The following is a 15072-nucleotide window of genomic DNA, read 5'->3' as shown; positions in this document are numbered from 1 at the left end:
AAAGACCCAACAAAGAAAGAGAATAACAAACCAATTTTCGTTATGGACATAGATGCAAATATTCTCAATAAAATACTCACAAATCAAATCCAATAACACATATAAAAGATCATCTACCATAATAAAATATGCTTTATCCCAGAGATACATGGATGGTTCAACATATGCAAATTAACAAGTAACATAACATATAAACAGATATAAAGACAAAAACCATGTAATTAATAAGTAATTATCTCATTAAGTGCAGAAAAGACCTTTGAAAAGGTGGCCTCCAAATGATGAAAGTCCTGGAAAAATTAGGGATACAAGGGACATACCTCAACATGCTAAAGGCAGTTTCCATGAGGTCCATAACCAACATCAAAATAATGAAGAGAAACTCAAAGCAATTCTGCTTAAATCAGCAACAAGACAAGGTTGTCCACTCTCTCCATACTTATTTAATATAGTACTTGAAGTCTGAGATAGATCAATAACACAACTAAAGGAGAATAAGTGCATACAAATTGGAAAGGAAGACGTCAAAATATCATTATTTACAGATGATATGATAGTATGCATAAGTGGCCCTAAGGATTCCATTGGGTAACTCCTGTTGCTAGTAAGCACTTCAACGAAGTAGCTAGATACAAAGTTAATTCACAAAAATCAATAGTCCTCCTCTACAAAAACAGGCTGAAAAAGAAAACTGGGAAACAACTTCATAATAGCCTTACCTAACACAAATTATCTTGGGGTAACTCTAATCATCTAAGTGAAAATTTTGTGTGGTGTTTTGAATAAGTGCTGTCCCAATAGGCTAATATATTTGAATGCTTAGTCATCAAGAAGTGGCACTACTTGGGAAGGTTTAGGAAGTTTGTCCTTGTTTGAGTAGGTGTGGAATTGTTGGAATAAGAATATCACTGGGAATAGGCAATGAAGTTGCACAGGAAAATAACAGCATTCTCAGCTGCAAAGGCAGCTTTTTACACCCTTAGCTGATTTAAGACTTAAAAACAAAGTCAAAGAAGACCAGTTGCTCCTCCAAATGAATTGCCCAAGAACAGAGTCCCAAATGCATACTGAACCAATGTCAAGCATAAAGCAACTTTAGTGCTAGTTCTTCATTTACAAAAGTCTGGCTGATAACATTAAAGACAACTCCCTGAACAGATGTGACCCTCAAAACGTAACTCATATATTTGACCAGAGTTTCTTTTTGCGGAGAGATATGTAGAATAGAGATGTGTGGCTGTGTAAAAGAGAGATGTAGCCGTGTGGAAAAATATGTAACTATATGGAGACAGAGAGATTTTCAGAGAAGATTTTTCAAGATGAAGTAAAAGAGAAAGTCACCATCAGAACATGTGTGTTTCCTTCCTTACCCCTCAGAAAGAAAAGTTTAGTTGAAAAAATAAAAGCATGGTAAAGGCACAAAAACACACACGTTAATCAATGTAATCAACCTGCAAATCCACACACCTATTGGCATCAGATTTTTTATAAAGAAGCCAGAAATACACATTGGAAAAAAGACAGCATCTTCAACAAGTGATGATAGTCAAACTGGATGGCTGCACAGAAAAGAAGAATCGAAATAGATCTATATATGCCTGAACAAGACTCAATTACAAATGGATTAAAGAACTTAACATAAAACTGGATACACAACCCAAGAGAAGATAAAATGGTGAATAGCCTTGAACTTATTGGCACAAGAAAAGACTTTCTTAACAGAAGACCATTAGCACACAATCTAAGATCAACAAATAATATACAGGACCTCATGAAACTGAGAAGCTTCTGGATAGCAAAGGACACCATCATGAAGAAAAAGTGGCAGCCTACAGAAATGATGAAGATTTTTAATAACTTCATATCCAAAAGAGGGCTAATATTCAAAGTATATAAAAACTCAAGAATCTAGATAGCAAGAAAGCAAATAACTCAGTTAAAAATAAAGTACACTTATGATTGCTCTGTTTTGTCATAAGAATACCAAAAATCCACAATCAATACTTAACTTTATCCTTTGGATTGTACTTTTTGGAATTGAACCTAATGATATTTATTCACTATTATAATATAATCTAGAATAATTTCCTTGCCCTAACAATTCTGTGTGTTCTGCCTCTTTGTATTCTTTCTATCACAACATGAACAGGAGGTATAGTAAAATTCATTTATAAAACATTGTATCTACTGGAAATCTCTGTTATTCTGTATCTACATATTTTACTTCTACAATGAAAAGTTATAAAGTGCCTAATGTTGACTCTGAAAACCATAATAGCTTAAAGTGCTTTCTGAATCACCAAAGATTAAATTACATGCAGCATAATCTTATTGTCCAATACATTTGATTGCATTCTAATTATATACCAATATCACAAATCCACAAATGCTATGAATATTGAAATATATACTCTAGATTATAGGACGATATTAATTTAAATGGTTTAAATTTATTCATCAAGATATATGGGGTCTTTTCACTGAATTTGTGTCTCCTTGGCCTGGGGTCCTTAGAGCACTTTTTGGGTGAGCAACGAATATAAATGCACATGTTTTAGGTGAGATCTTTATATACAAGGCTTTATTAACATTATTTTGTTTCCTTTGGTGAGAAGATTGATGAAACTTCTCTTCATCCCATATTTAATTTGTAGTTCAGTTATCATATTTTGTTTTTGCTGAATTGGCCTTTTCTGTGCCAGTTTTTCTATCACTTTGGCAATGGATCAAAACTAGATTTTGTTCCCTTGATATCTAATATTGCTTTTGTGTAATAGTATTTATTAAGTATGTATTGGAAGCAGAAAATGAACACACAAATTCACATCCACACAAATTGCTGAACGTGTAGAGGGTGACTAAACATTCCCAAGGTGTTTTCTGAATTTCAAGGCCATGTAAAAAAAAATAAAGTAAAAGGTCTGTTGCTGGAAAAAAAAAATTAAGTACACTTCTAAACAGAAAATTCTCAAAAAAGAAACTCACATAGCTGAGAAATATGTAAAGAAATGTCCAATGTATTTAGTCATTAGGGAACTTCAAATCAAATCTATTGCTGGTAGGAGTGCAAATGTACAGTCACTATGAAAATCAGTGTGGTAGTTTCTCAGGAAGATGGGAATCAATCTATCTCCAGATCCAGCTATACTACTCTTGGGCATATTCCAAAATGTCACCTCATCTTACCACAGAGACACTTGCCCAACCATGCTCATTGCTGATCTATTCATAATGGTCAGAAATATGAAGATGGCCCTCAACTGAAGAATGGGAAAAGTAAATGTGGTACATTTTCATAATGGGATATTAGTCAGCTGTTAAAAATGAAATAATAAAATGTCATAGGTAAGACAAATAGGGTATTATTCACTTCTATGTGAATATTAACCTTTAAGTCAATTATAACCAAGCTACAATAGAATCAAAGTTTCATATAAAGTAAGAGAGTATGGTGGGATAGATAGATCTCATTAGAAAATAGAAATAGAATAAATAATTGTGGGTGGATGTGGGAGACTGGGATGGAAAGATTAAGCTGGTTGGGGAAGAGAAGAGGGGAGAAGGGGTAAATGGGGAGACACAGGTAAAAATAACAGCCTTTGGAAGTGCATACCTAATAGAGTAGAGGCTTCTTAAAATATATATGCACATGAAGGCAATCTAAAGGAAACAAAAAAAAAATAATGAATCCAACCTGTCCATCTGTTGTCACCAAATGAAGGTCCCAGTACCAGGTTTGGGTTCTGTTAAATTGAATTGTTGGCCAAAGGGGTCCCATGTGGACCACCAAGACAACTCAGGTCATTGTCAATACTATAGGTTACTCTCCAGGACTGACAGCAAGTTTTATTTCTGAATACAATTCTGGTATCTACAGAGTGCCTTAACTCTAATATTCTAGTGTATCTGGTACAGGAAAGTTCTTTACATGTTACCAAATAGAAATGTAAACACAAATCCAGCCACAAATGCTTTGATCTACAATTGTGTCCTGGCCTGCAAGAATGCTAGTGAAATGGTGATTCAGAGTGTTTCTACTTGACTTAAGATCCACACCCATATCTATTGCTGCATGGGAGACCAAGAACATGAGACTAGATAGCCCTGACACCCAGGAAAAACCAAATACTACTGTTCTATAAAGATTAAATTTAATTAAATTAAACACCTTAAAAACAAAATGACTCCTAATGACAATTTGCTATACTCATAGATGAGTGCCTTCTTTAGCCATCATCAGAAAATCTTCTTCCTGAAATAAATGGGAACAAATGCAGAAACTCACAGAGAGACATTATGGTGAGAGTGAGAGACCAGACACCTTGGGGCAGGAAGTCCAAAATGGAATGTCTCCATTAAATTCTTTCCCAATGGGCTCAAGGAGCCTTCTGCAAGAGGTAGCAGAAAGAGTATAAGAGTCAGAGGGGATGGAGGAAGCCAAGAAGACAAGGTCCCTTTGTGGTGATATATTGTGTACTCTAATAAACTTGCCTGAGATCAGAGGACAGAGCCAGCCACTAGATTAGACACAGAGCCAGGCAGTGGTGGCACACACCTTTAATCCCAGCACTTGAGATCTCATGCCTTTGTTTGGGAATCACACACACCTTTAATGCCAGGAAATAATATGGCAGGGCAGAGAAAGATATATAAAATGTGAGGAATCATAAACTCACTCTCTTTAGACTGAGGATTTCATAGAGGTAAGAACTAGTGGCTGGCTGTTCTGCTTCTCTGATTTTTCAGCTTTCACCATGATATCTGGCTCTGGGATTTTATTAAAAGACCATTTAAGATTTGAACTACATCTGGTGTCCACCTTGTGGATCATGATTTCAGGAAAAAGTCAATTGCCGATGGCCTTGCAGGCCCTGGCTTTGGCCCAAGCAGCATGAAGCAATTGTCTCCACCCTTTGTGAGCTAAGTTTTTGTTGTAGCCTCTCTGCAGCAAACTCCATTAGTGTTTTTTTTTTTCCTCCAAAAGCATAGGAGTTAGCTGCTTTCTTGAGTTCCATGAAGATGGATGGCTCTTTGGCTTCTACTTTCCTTCTGGGCTATGGGCTCTCCCTGTATCCCCATCTTGGGCTGCTGTCACACTAGGTAGCTGCCTCGAAACCCATTCAGGCTTCTACTGGTCTGCACAGAAGCAGTCAGCCTCACATCCAAATCATCATTGTCAGTAGATTTGGTGAGACAATTGGAAATTTTTAAAGGGAGAAATTAGTTAAAAAAGATTTTTTCCCACATTAAAAATGGGAAATATTTTTACAATTGAGAGAATTTGGTCTCTGTTTGATAATACAATTGACAGTCTGAAAATGGAACAATTAAATGAGAGGGTAATTAATATGGATAGAATTTACATAATGTCAATTGTACACATTATTTGTTTGATCACTTTTGTTTTATCATAAAAAGGTTGGTTAATGTAAGTACCAAGATAAAAATTTTAGAAAACCTTGTTCAAATAGATCATAGAGAAATTTAGACCCAGACAGAGAAATTTAAATGTAAACTAATATCAACACTGCATTATATGGTTACAGAGAAACAGCCTAAGACTTTCAAACAGTCAACCTTAATCTATTCAGTAACCTTACAGGAACTGCCAAATGCTCAAAGCTGCATAAGAGCTGACTAGACTCCTGTGCAAATGTTAGATTTGAGGAGATTCAGAGAAGCTATAATATCATATGGTAAGCATTCCCTATTTGTGAAGCAGATGTTAAACTCATGTATAACTCGAAATAGAATTATTCTTCAAAGCCGGGCGGTGGTGGCACACGCCTTTAATCCCAGCACTTGGGAGGCAGAGGCAGGTGGATCTCTGTGAGTTCGAGGCCAGCCTGGACTACCAAGTGAGTTCCAGGAAAGGCGCAAAGCTACACAGAGAAACCCTGTCTCAAAAAACCAAAAAAAAAAAAAAAAAAAAAGAATTATTCTTCAAGACTGGAGAGATTTAGTTTCAGCTGTCTTAGAAGTGGGTCCTCAATTGTAGTGGAGGACTTGGTGGAAGGATGAGGCTAAAACCATTGAACAATGAAGTAGGGCTAGAGATATGAAAATATCCCAAGATCAACTTCTTGGAGAGGGAGATTATGCTAATGTAGAAAGGCAATCTCTATATGAATACCACACTCTGGCTTTATGCTGAAGTCAACCTTGATTGCTTGGGACAGAATTGAAGAAGTAAGAAAGAAAATTGAGTCATTTATAAAAGTTATACAGGACCCAAAAGAAACCTTCACTGATTTTTTACAAAGGCTGTCTTCAGCAGTAAATAGAATGATACCAAATTCAGGAGCTAGACAGATAATAATTAAATACCTTGCTTTTGAAAGTGCTAATGCAGAATGCAGAATGGTAATTAGGCCATTAAAGCAAGATCATTACCCTTAGAGGAATGGATCCAAGATAAAATGAATATTTAATCTCCTGACCATGATAAGTTTTGAACAGGAGAGGTGATTTCTAGAAGTTTGAAGAAAAAAGTAATATCAGATGTCTCAATTTTGGTAAACATGGTCACATAAAAAGGGACTGTAAACAGTATTCCTAGAAACAATGTTTTTTCAAGGAACAATAGTAACAGAATACCCCTTCCTTGTGGATTATGCAGAAGGTGTAGTAAAGGCAAATAAATGTAGATCACAAGGGACAGACATGATAAAACTTTGCCATCTGGAATCTCTCTGAGGGGCCTCTCTCAGGCCCCCATGAAAAATTCAGTTCAGACCTTTCCTGCCACCATAGAAGAAACCCCTTCTCAGAGCAATTAAAGATCTTAATGCCTATTGTAAAACACCATAATGCTCAGGGTGATAGAACAAATAAAGAAGAGAGAACAAGAAATTCAGGACAAACCAAAAAACACATTTTTTTTGGGCAAACTTCAAAAATGAACAAAGACCAAAATGAAAAATGTGAATAAATAACATTGTCATTGAAGGTCTTGTAGACATAGGTGCAGATGTATCAATAATTGCACCAGAATCTTGGTATCCAAATTGGGCTATTCAGGAGGTAAATGTTCAGCTGTTAGAGGTTGGAACATTATCTCAAGTGAAACAGAGCCTGAAATGTGTCGAATGTATAGGGCCAGAAGGACAGAGAGGAAAATTAAAGCTATATGTGGCTAATATCGCTATCAATCTATGGGGTTGTGATTTATTACAACAATGGAATACCCAGATTGACATTCCTCCTATCCCTGAAAGAAACCACAAACTAACATATGTTTCTGAGAAAAATATTAGAAGGCATTATTAAGAACAATCACTGACCATCCAGATTGTACAAGAACAGGTCACAATAGCCACTAATTTTTCAAAGATACCAATAGCCCTGGCTGTATGGGTTCAGCCTTTAGCAAAAGAGAAACTATAGACCTTAGAACAGCTGGTCTAAGAGTAGTTAAATGCTCAGTATATGGAAGAATCAACCAGTCCTTGGAATTCTCCTGTATTTGCTATCAAAAAGAAATCTGGTAAGTGCAGAATGGTAACAGATCTAAGGGACATTAACAAGGTAAGTTAGGCAATGAGCTATCTACAATCTGGAATCCCTTTGCCTACTCTGTTACCCAAAGGATGGCCTCTTATAGTTATCTATTTAAAAGTCTGTTTCTTCTCAATACCCTTACAAGAAAAAGACAGAGAAAATTTTGCCTTCATAGTACCTACTTACATAATTTCCAGCCAGTCAAGAGATATCAATAGAAGTTTTTTTTCCACAGGGAATGTTAAATAGCCCAACTCTGTGCCAATATTTTGTATGACAGCCATTGGAAGTAATACATAAACAATTTCATGAACCTCTAATTTATCATTACATGGATGACATTTTACTAGATGATTCAAATGTGGAAACTTTAGAAAGGATGTTTGAAAAAATAAAGAAAGTTTTGCCTTATTGGGGATTACAAATTGCTCCTGAAAGATACAAAGAGGAGATTCTATTAATTATTAGGATATAAAATAGGTCTACACAAAATTAGACCCCAAAATCAAATTAGAAGAGATCAATTATGGACTCTTAATGACTTTCAAAGATTATTCAGAGACATTTCCAATATATGGACCACTATTGGGTAAAAAATGATGAATTGGGTAATTTGTTCAAAACCTTAGAGGGTGACAAGGAGTTATTAGCTGAAGCTGAAAAAGAATTGGCTTTGGTGGAAAAGAAAGTGCTGGATACACATGTGGATCATGTGGATCCAAAGATTGACTGCATTTTAATTACTTTACCTTCTAAGCTGGAATTTTAATGCAGAGGGAGAATATTTTATTGGAATGGATATTTCTACCAAATAAACAGAGTACAAAAACCAAAAACTTATGTGGAAAAGATCTCTGAGTTGAATTTAAAGGAAAATTGAGACTTCGTCAACTTGCAAGAATAGACCCAGCAGAAATTGTAGTTCTTTTAACTAATGATGAAATTGACAAATTTTGGGCAGAAAGTGAACCTTGGCAAAGAGCTTGCAATAATTATTTGGGTGAGATTAACAACAAATATCGCCAAAGTGATAGAATTAAACTTAAAAGAGAGCTAACTGGATCATGCCTTACATTGTATGGGAAACACCAATATCTGGAGCCCCTATATTTTATACAAATGCAAAAAAAAAGGAAATGGATGTTACAAATCAGAAAATTTAACTAAAGTGGTTCAAAGTCCTTATAATTTTATTTAAAAATCAGAATTATATGCAATACTAATGGTATTTATTGATTTCATAGAAACTGTCAACATAGTTACTGACTCTCAGTATGCTGAAAGAGTAGTCTTTCATATTGAAACTGCTGAATTTTTCCCTTATGAGTCAGAGTTAACGTAGTTATTTATTCAGATACAAGAAATAATCAGGAATAGAAATCATCCCTTATATAGAACTCACATCCGATCTCATATGGGTCTGTCAGGCCCTCAGGCACAAGATAATGAAAAGATTGATAGACTATTGATAGGAAATGTGCTAGTAATATTTTAAAAAAGATTTTTCCATAATCTTCAGCAAGCCAATGAAAATATAAAGAAATATCCTACTTGTTCTTTATACAATAAAATTCCACTAACATCAGGATATAAGCCAAAGGGTACTCAGAGGAATGAAATCTGGCAGATGAATGTGTTTCATTTTGTATAATTTAGAAAACTGAAATATGTAAACCACACCATTGATACCTATTTAGGATTTCAATGGGCAACTTCTCTGAGATCTGTAATCACACATTTGCTAGAAGTTATGGATATCATGGGTGTACCTGTACAAATTAAAACTGAAAATGCTCCAGTATACATCTCTGGTAAAAAGAAACAGTTTTTTGTTTATTAAAATATAAAATATATTACAGGTATACCACATAATCCTACAGGACAAGCAGTCATAGAAAGATCAAATTTAACTCTAAAGTATATGCTAAATAAACAGAAAGAGGTAACAAAAAACCCCCAAAAATAGATTACATAACATTCTATTAATTTTGAATTTTCTCAATGCTGATGAGAAAAGAACAACAGCTGCAGAGAGACATTTAATAATAGATTTAACTACAGAATTAAATATACTTTAAAGATGTACTGACCTCAGAATGGAAACCAGGATATGTATTACATTGGGGACTAGGTTTTACTTTGGATAACATCAAAAATACAATTGTTCTGATAAAGACTCAATCTGAAAAAGAGAGAACTCTTAAATTGAAGAGGTGATAGTTCACCAACCATCATGACCATTCAATTTAAACTAACTTATACCACTAACAAATGTTTTTCATTTAATCACATATAACTTGCCAAAAGGGAATCTCCCCAAAGTTAACACTGAGGAAGAGTTTTTTTTTTGTCTTTCAGGAGAATGAAGGCTAAGGAATCTGAAGAACACTGGACAAATGAGACATCTGAAGAAAAAGAACAAATTATCCAGAAAAAAATATCCCCCCAAAAGGATTAAATTGACTTATTTGTGTAACACATATCTAACATGATACAATTTTATAAGTCTTCACAAATGTGTTGCTGGAGGGCTTCTCTCCAGGTTCCCCAAGCCACGCAGTCCCACAATCCACTTATAAAATAATCACTCAGACGCTTATATCACTTACAAACTGTATGGCCATGGCAGGCTTCTTGCTAACTGTTCTTTTATCTTAAATTAACCCATTTTTATAAATCTATACCTTGCCACATGGCTGGTGGCTTACCAGAGTCTTTACATGCTGCTTGTCCTGGCAGTGGCTGCAGTGTCTCCTCCCTCAGCCTTCTGCTTCCCAGAATTCTCCTCTCTCCTTGTCCCACCTACTTCCTGCCTGGCAACCTACTTCCTGCCTGGTCACTGGCCATCAGTATTTTATTTATATAGGGCAATATCCACAGCACTTCCCCTTTTTTTCTTTTTTTTTAAAAAGGAAGGTTTTAACTTTAACATGGTAAAATTACATATAACAAAACAATTATCGAGCAAGAATTATAGTTACAATATTAAAGAAGATGTACTATCTATCTTATATTTGTGAGTTTAAGGTTTTATATCTAACTTATCTTTTATCATAACTGAGGAAATTACAACTATCTAGTTTTCAACCACATCAAAGAGCTGAGAAGGAACATAATGGTACCTGAGAAATGGTAGATGGATGCAAGCAACTTTCAGGAATCTTGCAAGAGTAGACCAAGACAGCTGGCAGCCTGGACAGTCACCTAATGTTTCTCAGCATTGTTGGTGCATTCAAATTGGCTACAGGCCTAGAGTATCTGACAGACCATTTTCAGAAGCAGGAATTCTGAGAGACCATCTTACCCTGTCTTGGCAGAGTACAGTGGTCGCTTTCCTTGTGTCCCACTTGTCCAGAAAGGACAGCATTGCATTTTTACTGTCAGCCTTCAAGGCAAGGGCAGTTCTTTGCCCAGTAGGCCATTTTGTGCCAAAAAGACAAACTTCCAAATGGAAATGTTTTAGAAGCCCAACATTCTCTCGGGATCAATTGGTGCAGCCAGGAGCAATTGTGTCTCACGTCAACAGAATTTTAAGTTATTTAAATGCCATATTCTCAGGCCGGGTGTTGGTGGCACACACCTTTAATCCCAGCACTTGGGAGGCAGAGCCAGGCGGATCTCTGTGAGTTCAAGGCCAGCCTGGGCTACCAAGTGAGCTCCAGGAAAGGCGCAAAGCTACACAGAGAAACCCTGTCTCAAAAAAACAAACAAACAAAAAATGCCATATTCTCTAGGTCTATGAAGTGTTTGAAGATTACCTATCTATCTGAAATATATCTATGTATACCTAGAAGACTTAACTAACATGGCTACAGATATGATTATCATAGATGACTAATTATTAATCTATTTTTTAATTTTCCATTATAATTTTAAATGAGTTACATAAACATAATACCTCAAACAAGAATAGAAACATATATATACAGTATAACAAAATTAACTTCAAGTTTGTATCAATAAACTAAAATTTATACCAATGTAAAACATTTTAAACATAAACTAAAATCTATACCAATGTAAAACATTTTAAACAAGTTGTTCTTTAAAAGTAGGTTCATTAATCTACCCTTTTATCTTATCATCTCTATATCCTCCTATATATCTATCTCACAAATGTTTGTTTGTACAGACACATAACACAAATGGTATTTATGTAGTCCTAGTTCAATTAAAAATTTAAGCTGGCTTTGGAGTTGAGGCATTTCTTTCTCTTTCTCTAAACAAGCATGCTTGTTAAAATAAAATACAAAATCTGTTTCATGTCAGAAGAGCCGCCACATATGGCACAGAAGAAAAACCAAAATTAAGGGACATTCTATTGCCACTAATCCCATAACTCTTTGGTTTTATTTTGACTCTTTAAAACTTTTCTTATAGTATGAATTTTATATCAAAATTTATAAGATTTATATATATTTATATATTAAACTTTTATTATGATGTTAATGGTCATATAGAGTACTGATTAATTCTAGAGCAAAGGCTTTACCTAGCTTCCGATACCTGATTTTGTGTTTGAGTCTCTATCAGATCTTCTGCAGTGAACCATGACCATGACTAAAAGCAACTTTGACATCTCCAAAAAGATGATGGGACCTCACAATGATGATTCCATCAGGACAATGACAACAATAGTTAGCTGACAAACACTACCCAAAAATTGGCTTTGGGCTACAAACTCTTCTGGGCAATTTCAAGATGGCTAGCTGAGATGATCCAGCCTCACAGACTACTTGAGCAAGGACTTGAAACAAATCCTACACTTTCCCACTATGCAGAGAATGGACAAATGATACAGCTACCTCTTCCAGGACTTAACAACCCAAACATTTTCTTTTCAGGATTCCCTAAAGATGCAATTGCCCCCAGACAACAGAAAGTAATTTAAAGAAAATGACACCCACATCTCAAGAGGTGGGGTGAGTGGTTTTTGGTCTTTCAAATGGATTATGGATAATTGTCATTATTTAGAATGGCTGGTTACAAGTTGTTAGTTGATAATGGTCAGGAAAAAAGTTAAACAAGGAGATTAGATTCAGTGTTCTTGTTTGAAAAAAAAAGAACATATAGATAAGAGGTAGACTATTGAATCTGCTTTTACAAAAGAGATATAGAAATAGTGGGTAAAAGGGTAGATCATTGAATCTACTCTGAAAAGAAAAAGAGGATAATATAGACATAAGATAAAAGATAGATAATTGAATCTACTTTTAAAAATAAAATACTTGTTTTAAATATCTTACATTGGATTGGATTTTTGTATATTGTATACAAATTGTGTATATTGATACAAGTTTGAGATTGATTTTGTTAGAAAATACTCTACCTATATTTCTAATCTTGTTCAAGGTTTTGTACCTATACAGTTCATTTAACAATTACTAGTCATTTAAAGTTATTATTACTAACCAATTAGGGTATAAGAAATACAAGTTAATAGTCATTACAATCAAACTTGTAGTCATATTAGCTATGTTTTCAAGGTTAAACAGAAATATATTTTAGACAGACAGGTCATCTTCAAACACTTTGGTGATCTACAGAATATGGCTTTTAAGATGTTTTAACAATATAGATTTTTTTCTTTTTTTATGATGATGAGATATGTCTGCTCCTTGCAGCACCAATCTACTTGAGAGAAGATGATGGTCATTGAAAAAACTCCACATAGAGTTTACTTTCTTGGTGGCAAAAGTTAGACACTGGGTAAGAAAGTACCTCTGTATTGACTGCTGACATTATGCTGTACAAATTAGAGAAGCAGGACACAAAAGAAAGGAATGCCGCACTTTGCCAAGTCAAAGTAGGGCAGCCCTTCAGAAAATCCTTTTCACAGAAGTGTATCAGATATGCTAGGCTAGTAGGTCTAAGATGGATGCCCCAACATTGCAGAGTAACCTTGGGTAACTGTCCAGACCTAGCCAGCTGTTTCTGTCATTTCTCACATTTTTTGGAAGTTGCTTGTTTTTACTTCCTGCGTACTCAGTTAATATTATTTCCTTCTTGGGTCTCTGAGGGAGTTGAAGATTAGATAGTTGTAATTTTCTTTGTTAAATATTCATAAAAGAAACTCACTAAAGAGATATAAAGTGTAAAAGTTTGAAAGACATCAAAAGATAGTTTTGGGTTAGTAATGCAAATTAGGATAGAGGGTGAATCAGATACAATCCTTTGGATTCACAGAGATAGGATAGATAATGGTATATTTACTCTGAATTTGTCAAAGGCAAATGAACTAGACATTGTTGATATGTTTATTGCCTGTATATGTTGTATATACTTATTGTACTTGTTACATATAGTTTTTCCCATATTAGTTTTAACATTCATTTATTATGTTAGACAAAAAAAAGGGGGGGGGGGAATGTGGTGATATATTGTGTACTCCAGTAAAGCTTACCTGGAGTTTACAGGACAGAGCCAGTCACTAAATTAGACACTGTGGTTAGGCAATGGTGGCACACACCTTTAATTCTATCACTCAGAAGGCAGAGATCCATCTGAATCTCTGTGAGTTCAAGGCTACACTGAATTACATGAGAGAAACAGAACCAGGCAATGGTGACACATTCTTCACATTCTTTTAATTCCAGGAAGTATTATGGCAGGACACAGAAAGGTGTATAAGGTGTGAGGAACCAGGAACTCTCTCTCTTTAGGCTGAGGATCTCATACAAGTAAGCTAGTGGCTGGTTGTTCTGTTTCTCTTATCTTTCAGCTTTCACCCCCATATCTGGCTCTGTTTTTTTTTTTTATTATAAGACCTTTTAAGATTCATGTTACACATAGTTGAGCAAATATCCTTATGGTATGGTTGAACATATTTTGGATATATGCCCAGGAGTGGTATTGCTGTGTCTTGAGGTAGGTTGATTCCCGATTTTCTGAGATAATGCCATCCATACTGATTTCCAGAGTGGTTGTACAAGATTGCATTCCCATCAGCAGTGGAGGAGTGTTCCCCTTGCTCGACATCCTCTCCAACATAAGCTGTCATTCTTGTTTTTGATTGTAGCCATTCTGATAGGCATAAGATGGTATCTCAGAGTTGTTTTGATTTGCATTTACCAGATGGCTAAGAATGTTAAACATTTCCTTACATGTCTTTTGGCTATTTGAGATTCTTCTGTTGAGAATTCTTTGTTTAGCTGTGTAGCCCATTTTTAATTGGATTATTTGATATTTTGCTGTTTAGTTTCTTGAGTTCTTTGTATATTTTAGAAATCAGCCCTCTATCATATGTGGGGTTGGTAAAGACATTTTCCCATTTTGTAGTCTGCCTTTTTGTCTTATTGACAGTGTCCTTCACCTAATACAAGCTTCTCAGTTTCAGGAGGACCCACTTATTAATTGTTGCTCTCAATGTCTGTGCTACTGATATTATATTTAGGAAGTTGTCTCCTGTGCCAATGCATTCAAGGCTACTTCCCACTTTCTCTTCTATCAGGTTCAGTGTAACTGGTATTATGTTGAGAGGTCATTGATCCATATGAACTTGAGTTTTGTGCATGGTGATAGATATGGATTTATTTGCATTCTTCTACATTTAGATATCCAGTTATGCCAGCA

General features: G+C 35.2%; 1 protein-coding gene across 1 annotated transcript in view; it reads left to right on the top strand.

The window, feature by feature from the left end:
- The window catches only part of Folh1 (folate hydrolase 1), a 69846-nt gene extending 58157 nt beyond the window's left edge, over nt 1-11689 (top strand). Inside the window, exon 19 of the mRNA XM_076546651.1 lies at nt 9859-11689. Coding sequence (XP_076402766.1) covers nt 9859-9958 — 100 coding nt within the window. The 3' untranslated portion in view covers nt 9959-11689. The remainder of the gene's footprint in view (nt 1-9858) is intronic.
- Nucleotides 11690-15072: the final 3383 nt, after the last annotated feature.

Source organism: Peromyscus maniculatus, chromosome 1 (assembly GCF_049852395.1).
Source record: "Peromyscus maniculatus bairdii isolate BWxNUB_F1_BW_parent chromosome 1, HU_Pman_BW_mat_3.1, whole genome shotgun sequence".
In the NCBI taxonomy this organism is placed as follows: domain Eukaryota; kingdom Metazoa; phylum Chordata; class Mammalia; order Rodentia; family Cricetidae; genus Peromyscus; species Peromyscus maniculatus.
Note: the sequence above shows the minus strand (reverse complement) of the source record. Positions and strands in the feature narration are given on the sequence as shown.